Below are 13,265 nucleotides of genomic sequence, written 5' to 3' on the forward strand. Positions count from 1 at the left end.
GGATGTTTATTCTCATCACTTTATATACTGGAGTTCCTGCCAGTGCAACAAACTTCCAGGAAAAAACGTAGGAGAAATCTTCATATTCTTGGTAAAGATGTTTTAGACAGGACACAAAAAGTATTTACTTTAAAAGGAAAACAAATGATACATTGGATTTTAATAAAATTAAACTTTTTCCTCTTCAAGTTGCCATTAGGAAAAAAAAAAGGCAAGTTACAAACTGAGAGAAACCATCTGTATTACATATATCTGACAAATAATTTGTATCCTGATTATACAACTCTTATAATTCACTAATAAAAAGAAAAACAAGTCACTTTTAAAAAGTTACAATACTTGAACAAGTTTCATCAAGGAAGATATGAAATGTCCAGTTAATTCAGGAATAATGCCTAATAATCTTTAGTCACCAGGAAATGCAAATTAAAACTATAATATGTTATCACTTTACATCTACTAATATGCTAAAATTAAGAAGATTAACAACACGTACTGATAATGATTTAGAGGAAACTTTCATGCATTCCCGGTTGGAATAAAAGTAGTCAAGTACTTGGGAAAACTGGCAGTTAAAAAAAAAAATTAAATAAACACTTAACATATGACTTAGTAATTCCACTCCTATGTATTTACCAAAGAGAAATAAAAACATATGTCCAGAAAAACACTTGGACATGAATGTTCATAGCAGCTATCCTCACAGCAGTCAAAACTGAAATAAGCAAACATCCATCAATAGAGGAACTAATAAATAAATTGCAGTGCATTCATAAAAAGGAATACTACTCAGCAATAAAAAGGAGTGAATCTCAAAATACTGTTCTGAATGGAAGAAGCTAGGAACAAAAGAGTAAATACCGTATTATTCATATGTATGCAATTTTATAGTAGAATTCTAATCTATAGTGATAGAAATCAGGTAAGTGGTTGCAGAGAGAGAGAGAGAGAGAGAGAGAGAGAGAGAGAGAGAGAGAGAGAGAGAGAGAGAGAGAGAGGTTGACTGCAAAGGGATTGGGAAAATTTGGGGGGATTCTGCAAAATGTTTAAGATTTTACTTGTAGTGGAGGTTACACAGGTGCATATGTTTGTCAAAACTCATTGAATTAAAATATGTACATTTGGTTGGATGTAAATTATTAACTCAACACTTTTATTTTAAAAATAAAAATATTGGATTCAGACCTTCTGGATTTAGCTAGGGGAAATGTACAGTGTGTGGTAGCAAAGTTGCCAGTGACATCATCTGATCCAAATGTTTAGAATCTAAGCAAAGAGTCAGGTGGCCCTTGATCTTGCCTTTCACTCTAAACATCTCATGCAAGGTTTGAGTGATGAGGTGAGTGCCTGTATGAAGGGGGTTGGTGGTGACCTCTCAGTCCTCTGTTGATCTTATTACCACCCCTGCCTCTGGTCTTAAATAATTGGTTCATATGTCTAGTCAGGGGTAATAACAACAACGAAAAAATGTTTTCAACCTCTTTTAAAGGCTTTGTCCTGTCTGCAGTTTCCTTCAGGCTAGCCCTAGAAATTGGGAAGGAGGGCAGAGCTTGGTTATATTCTTTATTTCCGAGTGTTATGCTTCTACCCCTTCTCCTCCATCTTGTGAGTCATGGTTATTGATCCCTTCAGGATTTGATCAGGGGTAGGGCTGGGGTATAAGGCAGAGTTGTCATAATTGTAGGAGTTGTTAGGTCTTTAAAAGATGACTCTTTATTTCATGGGACAGTTTTATGGTTTGTTTAGATATTCCCTTCCATGTCCTTCTCTTTATCAGGGTTTCTTACCATTCCTTTATGAGAACCGTGCACCTGGCAGTACTTTAAATTTGTTCCCTGTATATGACTACATGCTGAAAAAGTGAAAGAAAGTGGTTGTCGTGCAGGGCGGCCTGCGGGGTCTCTGGTCCCGCTCCCCACATAAGAACGCAGGACATGGTGAGGCCAAAAAGGAACACCCACAGAGCCATAAGTAGGGGAGTCACACCACTATACTGTCACTGGCGGCTGGGTTGGAGACACAGGGACCAGGAGCAACATAATTCTCAACCCTCACTGTGCCGCTTGCAGGCTCAGCCACCATCTTCTTGCTAGCTCCCCCTTTTTTTGCTAGCCTAGTCACGGCAGTTATATTCATGGCTAATGGCTCACTGGTTACAGCTGACGGCCAACTAGCCACAGCTGATGGCCATTTGATCACAGTCGATGGCCATTTACTACCTGAGCCAGCACCTTTCTATGTGAGGCCGAGAGCCTGGAAACTGCTTTTTAGGGCTCTGTCCCCACAGTGGTCATAATTGAATGGAGAAGAAATGTGGACCACATACGTTAAGAAAGGAAATGAAAAGAAAAATGAATGTTATCCCAAGTTAATGAGCACAGCAAAAGGAAGAGTAGAGAAATAAAATAAACGAAAAGTAAATAAAATGAAACATATCATTTTTATAATAATATCACTATCACACCGAGTTTAAAAGGGAATCCCAGCTATGTGGTACTTCCAGTAAACATACATAAGACAGTGATAAAAATGGGGATGGGAATTGACAACATAAGCGTAAATGCTCAGCAAACACAAACATGTTCAAATTTATTAGTACTACAGTATTAAAAATTTAAATAACCATGAAATGTGATTTTGTTTACCAAAAAGGCAAAACTGAAAAATATGGTGAGTTTTGGCAAGCATGTGGACAATAGGATATTTTTATACATTGTTGGCTGGAGTTTGAATTTTGATATTTTTTTGTGAATCTTGAGTTTTTGACTTAATATTATTAATGATAGGTACTCATTTTGTGAAAATAAGCATGGACGAACATCAACATTTTTACAAAATTTGTTCAATATGATGTAAATATCCAATCAAGGGGCACTGGTTAAATAAAGCTATATTTTGTACTACTATGCACTGATTAACAATGATGCTTTGAGGAATATTTAGTAACAAGTAAGAAACACAACACAAGTGTAAAAAGGGATACTATCTGCATATATAGTATGATGGTGATTTGATTAAAAAAATGTATTATGTACACATATGTATAATAATGACTACATAGTATATGTAACCATATAAAATGTATATTAGTAATCTAATATATATAATTCCTATGTACATTTTTATAAATAAAATAGGTTTTAGAGCAAAGAAGTGTTCTCATTTTACATGAAAACAAAGAAAAACTTAACAACTTGTAGGAGACTATCTCTTTGATAGGGACTTTATTACCTGAACAAATGTAGAATCACTACATTTTAGCACATGATGTAAATACCATTAAATTAGAAATTGTTCATGGTAGACAGAATTTCTAAGATGATCTCTCTAAAATGTCTAAGACCTAAACCTGTGCATACCAAGAGGGAGATTATCCAGGTGTACCTAATCTAATTAAGTACATGAACCTTTAAAGGAGAGAAATTTCTCAGGCTGGTAGCAGAAGAGAAGGTAAAAGGAAAAGCTGGAGATTCAAAGCATGAGAAGGATGCATCCCACTCTTGTTGGCTTGAAGGTAAAGGGGTCCACATGGAAAGCATGAGAAGGAAATGAATTTTGCCAACAGCCAGTAAACCTAGAAGAGGATACCAAGACCCTGATGAGAACTGCAGCCCTGGCAGATATGTTGATTTTGACCTTAGGAGACTTCAACAAGAGGAAACCAGTTAAGCCATGCTATACCCAGGTTTCTGACCTGCAAAAAATGTGAGATACTAAATGGTTATTAAGTCACTACGTTTGTGGAAATTTTTTCCAGATCATTATTCAATAAAAATGAAAATAGGGTTCAATGTTTAAAAATGTGTATTAGTAGAAAATGGGGTGGTATGGTTCTCAAGTAAGATATAACAGAGAGATTAAATACATAGACTTTCAGGTCAAGTGGAAGTTGGGTCTAAATTTCAGATTTTCACTGATTAACTGTGTGATTTGAGGGAAGTTGTTTGATCTGTCCAAATCCCAATTTCCAAATCTGTCAGATGGGGTAATGATAGCTCTTTAAACAATTTCTTTTCTGTGTGTGTGTGTGTGTGTGTGTGTGTAAAGTTCTTAGAAAACACTAAAAATGCATCTTATTATTATGTTGTATTTGTTATTATGTAAAGATAATTTAAATTACAAGGCTTTAAAAAGAATAATATATTTAAAATCTGAATAAAAATGTTTTCCACTTGCCTTTCTTATCTCGATTTTGACCGGATCAACCTCACTAACAATGAATTCTGTTTCAGACTCAAAATAAGGAAGGTGTTCCAATGATTTACATGCCCCTCATCTCAATAAACCGAGTGTCAGGCTTCTCACGGAAGGGGCACCTGACCTATTTGACTCTCCCTAAAGAAGGACATTTTTCGTTTCTGACTTTAGTATGGTACAGTGCACCAGGGTCAGAGTCAGAAAATACCATGGAAACATTTCTGCTCAGAATGCAGGATCCCCACAGAGCTTGGGTGGGGAGAAGAGCCTAGCTGAGTCATCTTTAGGGAGAAAAAGTTTTCCAAAGCTTGCAGACCTGGAGAACATGTCCTAAAAATTTTACACTATGGCAATCTCATTAATAATATATCCACAGGGCAATTCCAAAAGGCAGGGGATGGCACCTTTCAAACCCTGAAGGGAGAGAAGAGGGCAGGCAGCAAGGTTCTGGCTGCTCATGGTATATGATTTACGTATACTTAAAAAAAAAAGAAAGAAACAAAAAGAAAAAAATGTTGAGTCACAGCTTTTTGCCAAAGCTCTACTGAGGTATTACAAGCTCTAGCAGCTTCGAGGTCAGAATATTTGTCACAGGAATTTGGGGATCAACCTTGGCATATAGATTCATTGAAGCGAGAGGTCAAGTCAACGACTTGAGAGACGTAGAGTTGAAGTAATACCAACTTATGTGATTGTGGGGACAGAGTCCCAGAGAGCAGTTTCCAGGCTCTCGGCCTCACGAGAAAAGGTACTGGCTCGGTTATTGGATGGCCATCAGCTTTAATCAGATGGCCATCCGCTGTGGCTGGGTGGCCATCAGCTGTTTCTGGTTAGCCATTAGCCACTAATGTAACTGATGTGGCTAGACGGGCAGGTTGGTTGGTTAGCAGAGAAGTGGATGGCGGATTGCACATCGTGTGGAGCCTGCTTCCTGTGTCTCCAACCCAGCCACCAGTGAGAATATAGTGGTATGAACTGCCCATCCATGGTTCCGTTGATGTTCCTTTTTGGCCTCGCCATATCCTGTGTTCTTGTGCGGGGAGCGGAAGCTGAGGCCCCTCATGACAGTGATACCTCTGCTTGTTTGTTTATAATTTAAGAAGCATTTGTTGGGCTCTGTTTCAGGCTCTGTGCTAGACATTACAGGAGATACAAAGATAAACAAGATACACAGTATGCAAGTTTCTGTTCTAGAGCAGTTGTTCTCAACTGGGGTTGTTTGGTCCTCCAAAGGACATTTGGCAATGTCTAGAGACATTTTTGGTTATCACACCTGGTGGAGGGTTGGGGAAGAAGTGGAAGGTGCTACTGGCAGCTAGGGGGTAGAGGCCAGGGATGCTGTAAAACATCCTACGAAACACAAGACTGTCCTCACAACAAAGAAGTATCCAAACAAAAATGTCAATAGTGATGAGGTTGAGAAACTGAATAAAATAAGTCTTGTAAAATATGAAAAAAAAATGTCTCCAGTGGGAAGTACTCAGTATATGAAGAGAACAGAATTCTTTAGTCTCAAGGTTTTCTATCGAAACATTGGTAGGAGGTACAGAGGAGTTTCTTTGGAAACTTGATTCCAGAAACATAGCTGATGACAGAGAATCCTACCCGGATGAGGGTAGGAAAGCAGAGCAGACACAGCTGCTGCTTGTAAATTGCATCCCGGTGGTGCGGCCAATAGTAGAGCTCTATTTGAACTTTATACTTGACTGAATTAAAACTGGGAGCATCAAACAGCTTAGAGCCTTCTTCTTAGAATTATTTCTTTTACCCCCACTTGTCAGGCCTTATACAGGCTCTTAAATTTCAGCAGTGTAAGTTTACATAGCCTCTGAAGTGAAAATCTGTAATATATTTTTTGTACCTTTTGTTTTTAACCCTAGGAAGCATTTCTCATAAAATTGGTTCTCGCCCTATGAACTGTGATCTCAGTCTCTTAAAAGAAGACCAGGAATTACACAATAAGGTAAGGTGAAGGCTGTAGAAATTGGCTTTGAAAATACCATGAAAATAGCAGTCCCTGATTATTAACTATGATTTCTTAAAATATATATCCAGGTAGAAAGTAATTTCGTCTTCAAAGCAGGTTTTGAAGTACAGGACATGCTAAAGCAGCTGACGTTTGTGAAATCAGTAATGCCAATAAATTTTTATTACATCCGAATCAGACTTCTTTAAGCCGTTGAAGACTTTAGCTAAATTAATCAGTCTATATGCCTTTTTTCCAGCTTTGGCAGGGTGATTAGAAAATGTGCTGATTGTACTGTGTTTTATTTGGCATGATCGTGGCTGCCATGAAGTCTGTCTAGAAACTCTCGTGATAAATTTATATAAATGACATAATCTAGGTTTCCAAATGTTGGTTAAATTAATTTTACTGGTATTACTCGATGCAGTTTTTAGATACCTAACTGTTTCCAAAAATCTATATCTATGTAGAACAAGTGAGTTTGAGTTCTAAGTATTCAGAAAACTTAGCTTGCATAGAAAATTGAAGTAAAAGGATTGTCCTCCAACCATGCCCTTTCCCACACAAATGATTTGAATCATTATCTTAATTCTGCACTCTCCTGATAAATAGATATAGCTCTATAGAGACAAATTTGTGCCATTATCTTTAAAGTGAGTTTTATTTTCATCTCTAAATAGTGGACCACCATCTGACCAAATAAATGACTGAGCTTGTAATGTCCAGGTCACCACTTATAGCATTTATAATTGGGTTGTTTCCATACTGCAGTCTGTAGTAAAGAAGAAAGCGTAGGAGTCAAAAGTTTAGTGAAATTTCTAATAATGAAAGACAATATTTAGTGAGTGCTAGAAAATTACTAGGTGCCAAGAAATGTTCTCAGTCCCCTACAAATGACTCATCTTATTCTCACAGCAAGCTAATGGGATAGATACTACTATTATCATCCTTTTCCTTATTTTACAGGTGACAAAAATAAGTCATGGGAGATGGAATAAGTTAGCCAAAATAACTTTGCTAATAAGTGTGTAGTTGGGCTTTGAACCCAGACTGTCTGTTTCTAGAATCCATATTTGTATCCATCATGAAATAATACTACAAAAATGTTGTATTATTTCTTTCTCCTTTTAGTCAGATCTATGGTTTCTATTTTTTGGGTCTTATAACCTTAATTTAAGGGCTAGGATATGGAAACAAAAGACCATTTGCTGGGAAGGAAAAAAGATCACATCCTTTATACCTTTTATGTATTAGGTACTGTTATGTATACTCTTTGAGAAACTAAAGAAAGGATATGCCCATGAGACTTGTAAGATATTACGTATCTAATAACAGCCTTTTAAATATTTTTATAAAATTCTTGTACCCATTATTGGCCTTATACTTTGGGATTACAAGAAAGGCTAAAGTAGGTAAGGTGAGAAACACTGCAATCACCCAGAAAACCTAAAATTCTTTCCTATATTTTTTGAGTTTATATGTTTAATTAAGGAGTTCCCTTTTTCATTTTATTTTTAATATTATATTTCTGAAGTTGTGAGTCAATTGCTTGGGAGAGTAAGCTCTTCCTGGGGGTCAGGCACTTTGGGAAAATGTCTTAAGTCTGAATTTCTTCTGGAAGCAGCTTGTGCCTGTTGGGAATATGTCTCAGAACATCATTGTTGTGGAAAGAGAGTCAAAAGTACACCCAAGTTGCAAGCGACTGAGTGCTGTGGACAAGGGGGGTTTATAATACTTACTAAAACTAAATCTGAGACTCCCTACTCACATTTAAGTGTTTTCCTTTTTCTTTTCAGCTTACGGTATTAAGGCTTAATTTGCATCTTCAGTTGCTATTGAAAACTCTAGCATAGATAATTCATAGGGTACCTGGGGGGAAAAGAAAGTTAATGTTGAACTTCACATGGGAAGCATGAGTTCTTCAAATAACAGATGACCAGAGAACAACTGGAATTTGTGGTCCTAACTGGCCAGAAATGCTAGTTGTTGTCCAGAGGACAGAAACAGAAGAAGCCAGGGTATTAGTTACTTGAGGGGTCTCTTCAGGTAAATTGTGAGCGACCCAGCCAGGTATGCCTGCCGCTGGGGACTGCTAATGGAAAGCCTGTCCTGAAAAATTATCTGATAAACACATCAGACACGAATTAAAGAAAGAAGAAATAATATTCTTGCTGAATGGTCTCAGGATTTAGGCTGGATTTAATTTGGAGCTATGAATTTTTTTATTTTTTTTTTTGGATGATAATAACAGCACTGATGGAATTGAACATGATGTCATATTTATTTGCTTTGATACTTCAGATGCACCTGGTGTTTGTTGTTGTTATCTATGACTTGCAGTTCTGTGATCTTATTAACACAAGCCTCTTAGCAGAGTACCTTCACCCCAAACCTTCCTCCCCTGCCTTCTTAAAAAATGGTGCACATCACTTGAGCAGGCATTAACGGTTCCACGCTGCTCACTTCTGATCTTCCCAGGACAGTTCAAAAGCATCTGTAATCCTGAGGATTCCGCCCTTTATTCACCATTTCCTCTTTCTTAGGCTCTCTCTTTTGATGAAACAATCCCTTTGCTCTTCATCTGGCCAGATGGGCAGATGAGCAGTGCTCCTCAGAGCCAAGCACAAAGACCCTGCAAGGAGTTTGGGGTGGGGGGGGCAGGATTGCTGCTGCTAAGTGGAGCTTAACTGTGCTGGCACCATGATGCTTTTCCACTGCGCTGTCACTGGCCTGTGAACTGTAAGCTCTCTTTCTCCACACAAAGACTTGCCCTCTCATCGGTCCCATCAGCGTCACTCTTCTCCGTGAACCAATTAGTCCAGGGAAGGAATTATGGCCAAGGGGCAAAAAACTCTGAACAAAAAGATAGGGACCCTGGGCTCTGCTTCCTACCATGTAACACAATTAAATAGGATTATCATGTCATGTGGTGGACAACGTTGAGACTAATATATATCGTCTTCCTATAATATTTTCTACTTAGCAGCTTCATAGAAATGCTGTAATAAATGCACAAGAATAGATGCTAAGTATCCCATTGATTACCTAGGCTATACAGTGCATCGTGCCAGATGCTACTCACATCCTTACTATTCCAAAGCAGTATGAGTGTTATCCTCCCCACTCCCAGAAAAATGTTATAGATATTATCGCAGTTTTTCTTTATAAAAATCCTATGACCTGTGTAGGGCAAATATTGTCTTCAATTTTAAGATTTAAAGAAAAACAAAAATCTTAAGTTCATGGACTTTAAATGATCTAAGTTTCAAAAATACTGAGACTTGACTGCATGTCTTCTGACCATCACTTATTGGCCTTTTTCACTATAACACTATACACTTTAATTTTTCACAATTATTTAAAACACTTCTTGACTGTTATTTTGTGTTGTGTTTGAAACGGTGCTAATTCATTATTTCCAAGCCTAATTCTGTATTTGAATGGCTACCCTCCTAAACCAAATTTTTAGTCCATGAACTTGAAAATCATCGCCTGAATTTTATCAATTCACATTGAAATATTTCCTGTTGATTTCTGCAATGGGTCAGAGTATGAGTAGCCATGCACATGATACATAAAATGTGACACTGCAGAACAAATTTGCACCACAAATTTCTCTTTTAAAATATAGATAGATATTCATCTTTCTAAAGACATTGCTATTGGAAGAATCTTTATTTTTTCTTTTTCTTTTTAAATGATGATTTTGCTTGGTTTCAGTGTATAAACAGGACTTAGAGTTGTAATGGTCCAGGGTACTTATTTCATGTCTTTTAAATGTTGATGTATCCTAGTGAAAACATTATTTCTCAGGTATAGGTCCAAGATATAAATTTGTGAGTAGCAGATTATTTCGCTTCCTCCAGGCAAACAGGCTCACACACCATGGTACTCACTTATGAACTTCCCCACACATATTTCCCTCTTTTTTTTGGATTTAAAAATCTCATTTCTTTGTGTTTTTGTTTCTCGTTGGGTTCATTTCTTTGGGGATGAACTAGTATCCATGATTTTGTCTTCCGAACATCATTTGAAGGAATTTTTAGCACATTAACTTAGATATTCTTTAAAGGAAATCCAAAGATTCAGAAAATGTTTGCTATTTTTAGAATTCACAGGCGATTTTCTTTGGGACTTAGCAAGTGGAAATACAATTCATTGGTTTTATTATAATATAAGTACTTAATGAGATGACTTCTAAGAGCTATTTCTTGGGTTTTTACTATGTATTTATTACATGTTAGGTGCTGTGAAAGATACAGAGAAATATACTACATCTCATTTTCACCATGAATTTAGTTGCATAATCAAGATGGATATTCACAGATTAACCAAACAGAAAGCAATTTAATATACTTTATCATGAAACACCTATACTTTTACAAATCAGGTGCTTTGGTTGGTAAAACTAATCTATGGTGTAATTCTTGGCAATTTCTACTTTCTAAAGTGAGGCTAAATAAAGAATCAAAGCAACTCATGAAGAAATGTCATCAAATTTAAAATTCAAATAATTATGAAAGCATATTTTAAAAAGTTTAGTAAGGTTTACACATCAAATATTTTTTGCTGGGAAAATTCAAAGCTCTCATATTTTTAAAAGAATTTTGGTGCTCTTTAATTTACTCAGGAATAGAATAATTAAAAATACCAACAATAATAAATACTTTAAAAGTACCTTTATTGGTACAGGAACTATAGAGGCTGAGATACATAAAAAAGACCACAACAAAAGGTGCCTTAAGTTGATGGCCGTTATAACTGGATTTTGTTTTTAAGGTAATCAAATCAATCAATTTCGTAATAAAAGAAATGAGTTGAATTCACTAGAGATTTGATGACACACCACACTTACTTTCCCTGAGCTTCACTCTAAGGTTTTCTGGATGACTGCCACCTGTGAATACAAAGCAACATTTTGCAGTTTTAAAATATTTCGGCTATAGACTTGTGAAAAAACTTATATGAACTGCTATCAAGGAATTCCAGATAACTATCGTCTTACAAATGATAATTAAAAATATTTGAGAAGAGCATAAAGACAAGGATAGAAGAGTTTTAACATAACTATCTTATAAATACAAGTCATGCCTAATTTTCTTCTGTAGTTTTTTAAATGACTTTTTCTCAGCAGCATTTTATAATAAAATTTTACAGGCGCCCTCAATATATAAACAACTGAAAGTTGAACTGTTTTGGTGGAAGAGGGCAGAAGAGCTCAGTTAGGTTAGCTGTTCCTTCTCCCCACTTCTCACCATACCAGGACTCCTGAGAATCCCTGGTTGGACTATAGGGCTCAGTTTCTCCAACGGGACAATGAGTTTGCTAGACCCATCATCATGGACCACACAATTTTCTCAAGTTCTAGTAAATTAGCTCCACAGACATTGTACAGTCCTGAGTTTAAACTTATGTTGTTGAGAGTCACAGGCTGTGGAACTCACGAACTTTGGTGACAGTACTAGAATGAAGTGGCTTGCTAAAACAGAGAACAGAGGTGAACAAGAGTCCTGGTGGCCTTCGAATCTTTGGCTCCCACATCCCTGAAATCCAGCTGCCTTCCTCCCTTCTCTATAGGCTGGTAGTTCAAACTTTCCTTCAAATTCCTTTTTGCTGAAAGCTAGTTCAAGCTACAAAATCCTTTATTTGCAACCAATAGTCTTGATTTAATACAAATACCATGACCATGATTCTTAAAAAAAAAAAAAAAAATCTCACAACATTTATAGAAGCTGTTTCATGTAAGATAATACAAATGTAAAAATGATATAGTCTGCAATTATAGACATGAGGATTTGAACTGTAAAGCAATTATAGACATGAGAGAATCTGAACTGTAAAGCAATAATTTCAATGCAGAAACCATGGCTAACAATGATTCTATGTCACTCTGGAGAAAATGTCACTATAACCAGGTAAACTTTCTGTTATCTGCTAAAATACTTCGTTTTTTTCCCCATTCACTTAATTTCACTGATAAGGGAGAAAGCCTGGCTGATCATTCTGTGAAGGAAACATCAACTGCTTGGCGAACAGGAGAAATTGAAGATTATTCATACGATATATCTTATTTGGAGGAACTGGAAAACCATAGATTTTCTGTTTGGTGAGTAACTATATCTTGTCTTTCTATTTTAAAACTTACATTCATTGAATTAAGTCTTTATTCATTCTATTCTTTTACTATTCACTTATTCAACAAATATTGATTGCATCCCTATTACAGGCTACACAATATGTGTCTCGACTTGGGAATGTCCATAGTTCAATGAAGTATATGGATGTTTAAGAACATTAATGTGATAACACTTTTTTTTTTTCTTTTTAAATGCATGCATTACCACATACACATGGAAAAAATGTTGGCCAAATTTGTTTGAGAATGGAGAAGAGTTCTTTAAAAAAGTTTGAGCCAAATCTTAGGGAGAAGTCTACAGTGGTGAAATGGTGACAACTTGGTGTGGGCAGCAGTGTCCACAGATGGAATTGCAAGGATGGTTGGGCTTGACACATGCTTAGTTCATCTGAGATTTATGCAGATCATAGTTATTGCTGTCTCTACCTGATTGTGTGTTTATGGGTATCTGTCTCTGTAAGCATAATATAACAGATATGAGAAAATACATAAAAGAGCGAGCCATGGAGCTTCTCAGAAGTAGTGATTACAGGATTTTGCAGTGGTGGGATTCATCAAAGGTTGGGGAAGGAACAACAGGGAGTAGTGACCTGTGGAATAACCTAGAAAAGGAGAAGAGACAAAGTAGCTAGTTCAAGTCATCTGTTCCAAATCACTCACTTCCCTGCTCACCTCAAGACTCATGTCCTGAATGGTTTTCCCTCTGGACATTTATCTGCCTCATGACTTGGTTCCCAAAGAGTTTTCTCTTACTTTCCATCCTGGAACCACCATCGAGAGGACATGGTATCAGCTCAAGTTTTCTTTATCCAGTCACATTTTCTACAAGTCCTATGGGTTTTCACTGAAATTTAAAAGTTTAAATATGTTCATCAGTGCTTTCCTATAGCAGCTGAAGTGCTCTCCAGGCTAAATGGTGAGTTGTTCTCTGGATCAAGAGATGCAGGCCTGTGCTTACAGAACATC

At 36.7% G+C, this 13,265-nt stretch overlaps 1 protein-coding gene across 1 annotated transcript in view; it reads left to right on the plus strand.

The window, feature by feature from the left end:
• The window catches only part of LOC117027123 (uncharacterized), a 252,524-nt gene that overhangs the window by 168,278 nt on the left and 70,981 nt on the right, over positions 1-13,265 (plus strand). The window contains 2 exon segments of the mRNA XM_033114510.1: positions 6,078-6,160; positions 12,145-12,269. Of these exon segments, the coding sequence (XP_032970401.1) occupies positions 6,078-6,160; positions 12,145-12,269 (208 nt within the window).

The sequence above is a fragment of the Rhinolophus ferrumequinum genome, chromosome 9, assembly GCF_004115265.2.
Source record: "Rhinolophus ferrumequinum isolate MPI-CBG mRhiFer1 chromosome 9, mRhiFer1_v1.p, whole genome shotgun sequence".
NCBI classification, from domain to species: domain Eukaryota; kingdom Metazoa; phylum Chordata; class Mammalia; order Chiroptera; family Rhinolophidae; genus Rhinolophus; species Rhinolophus ferrumequinum.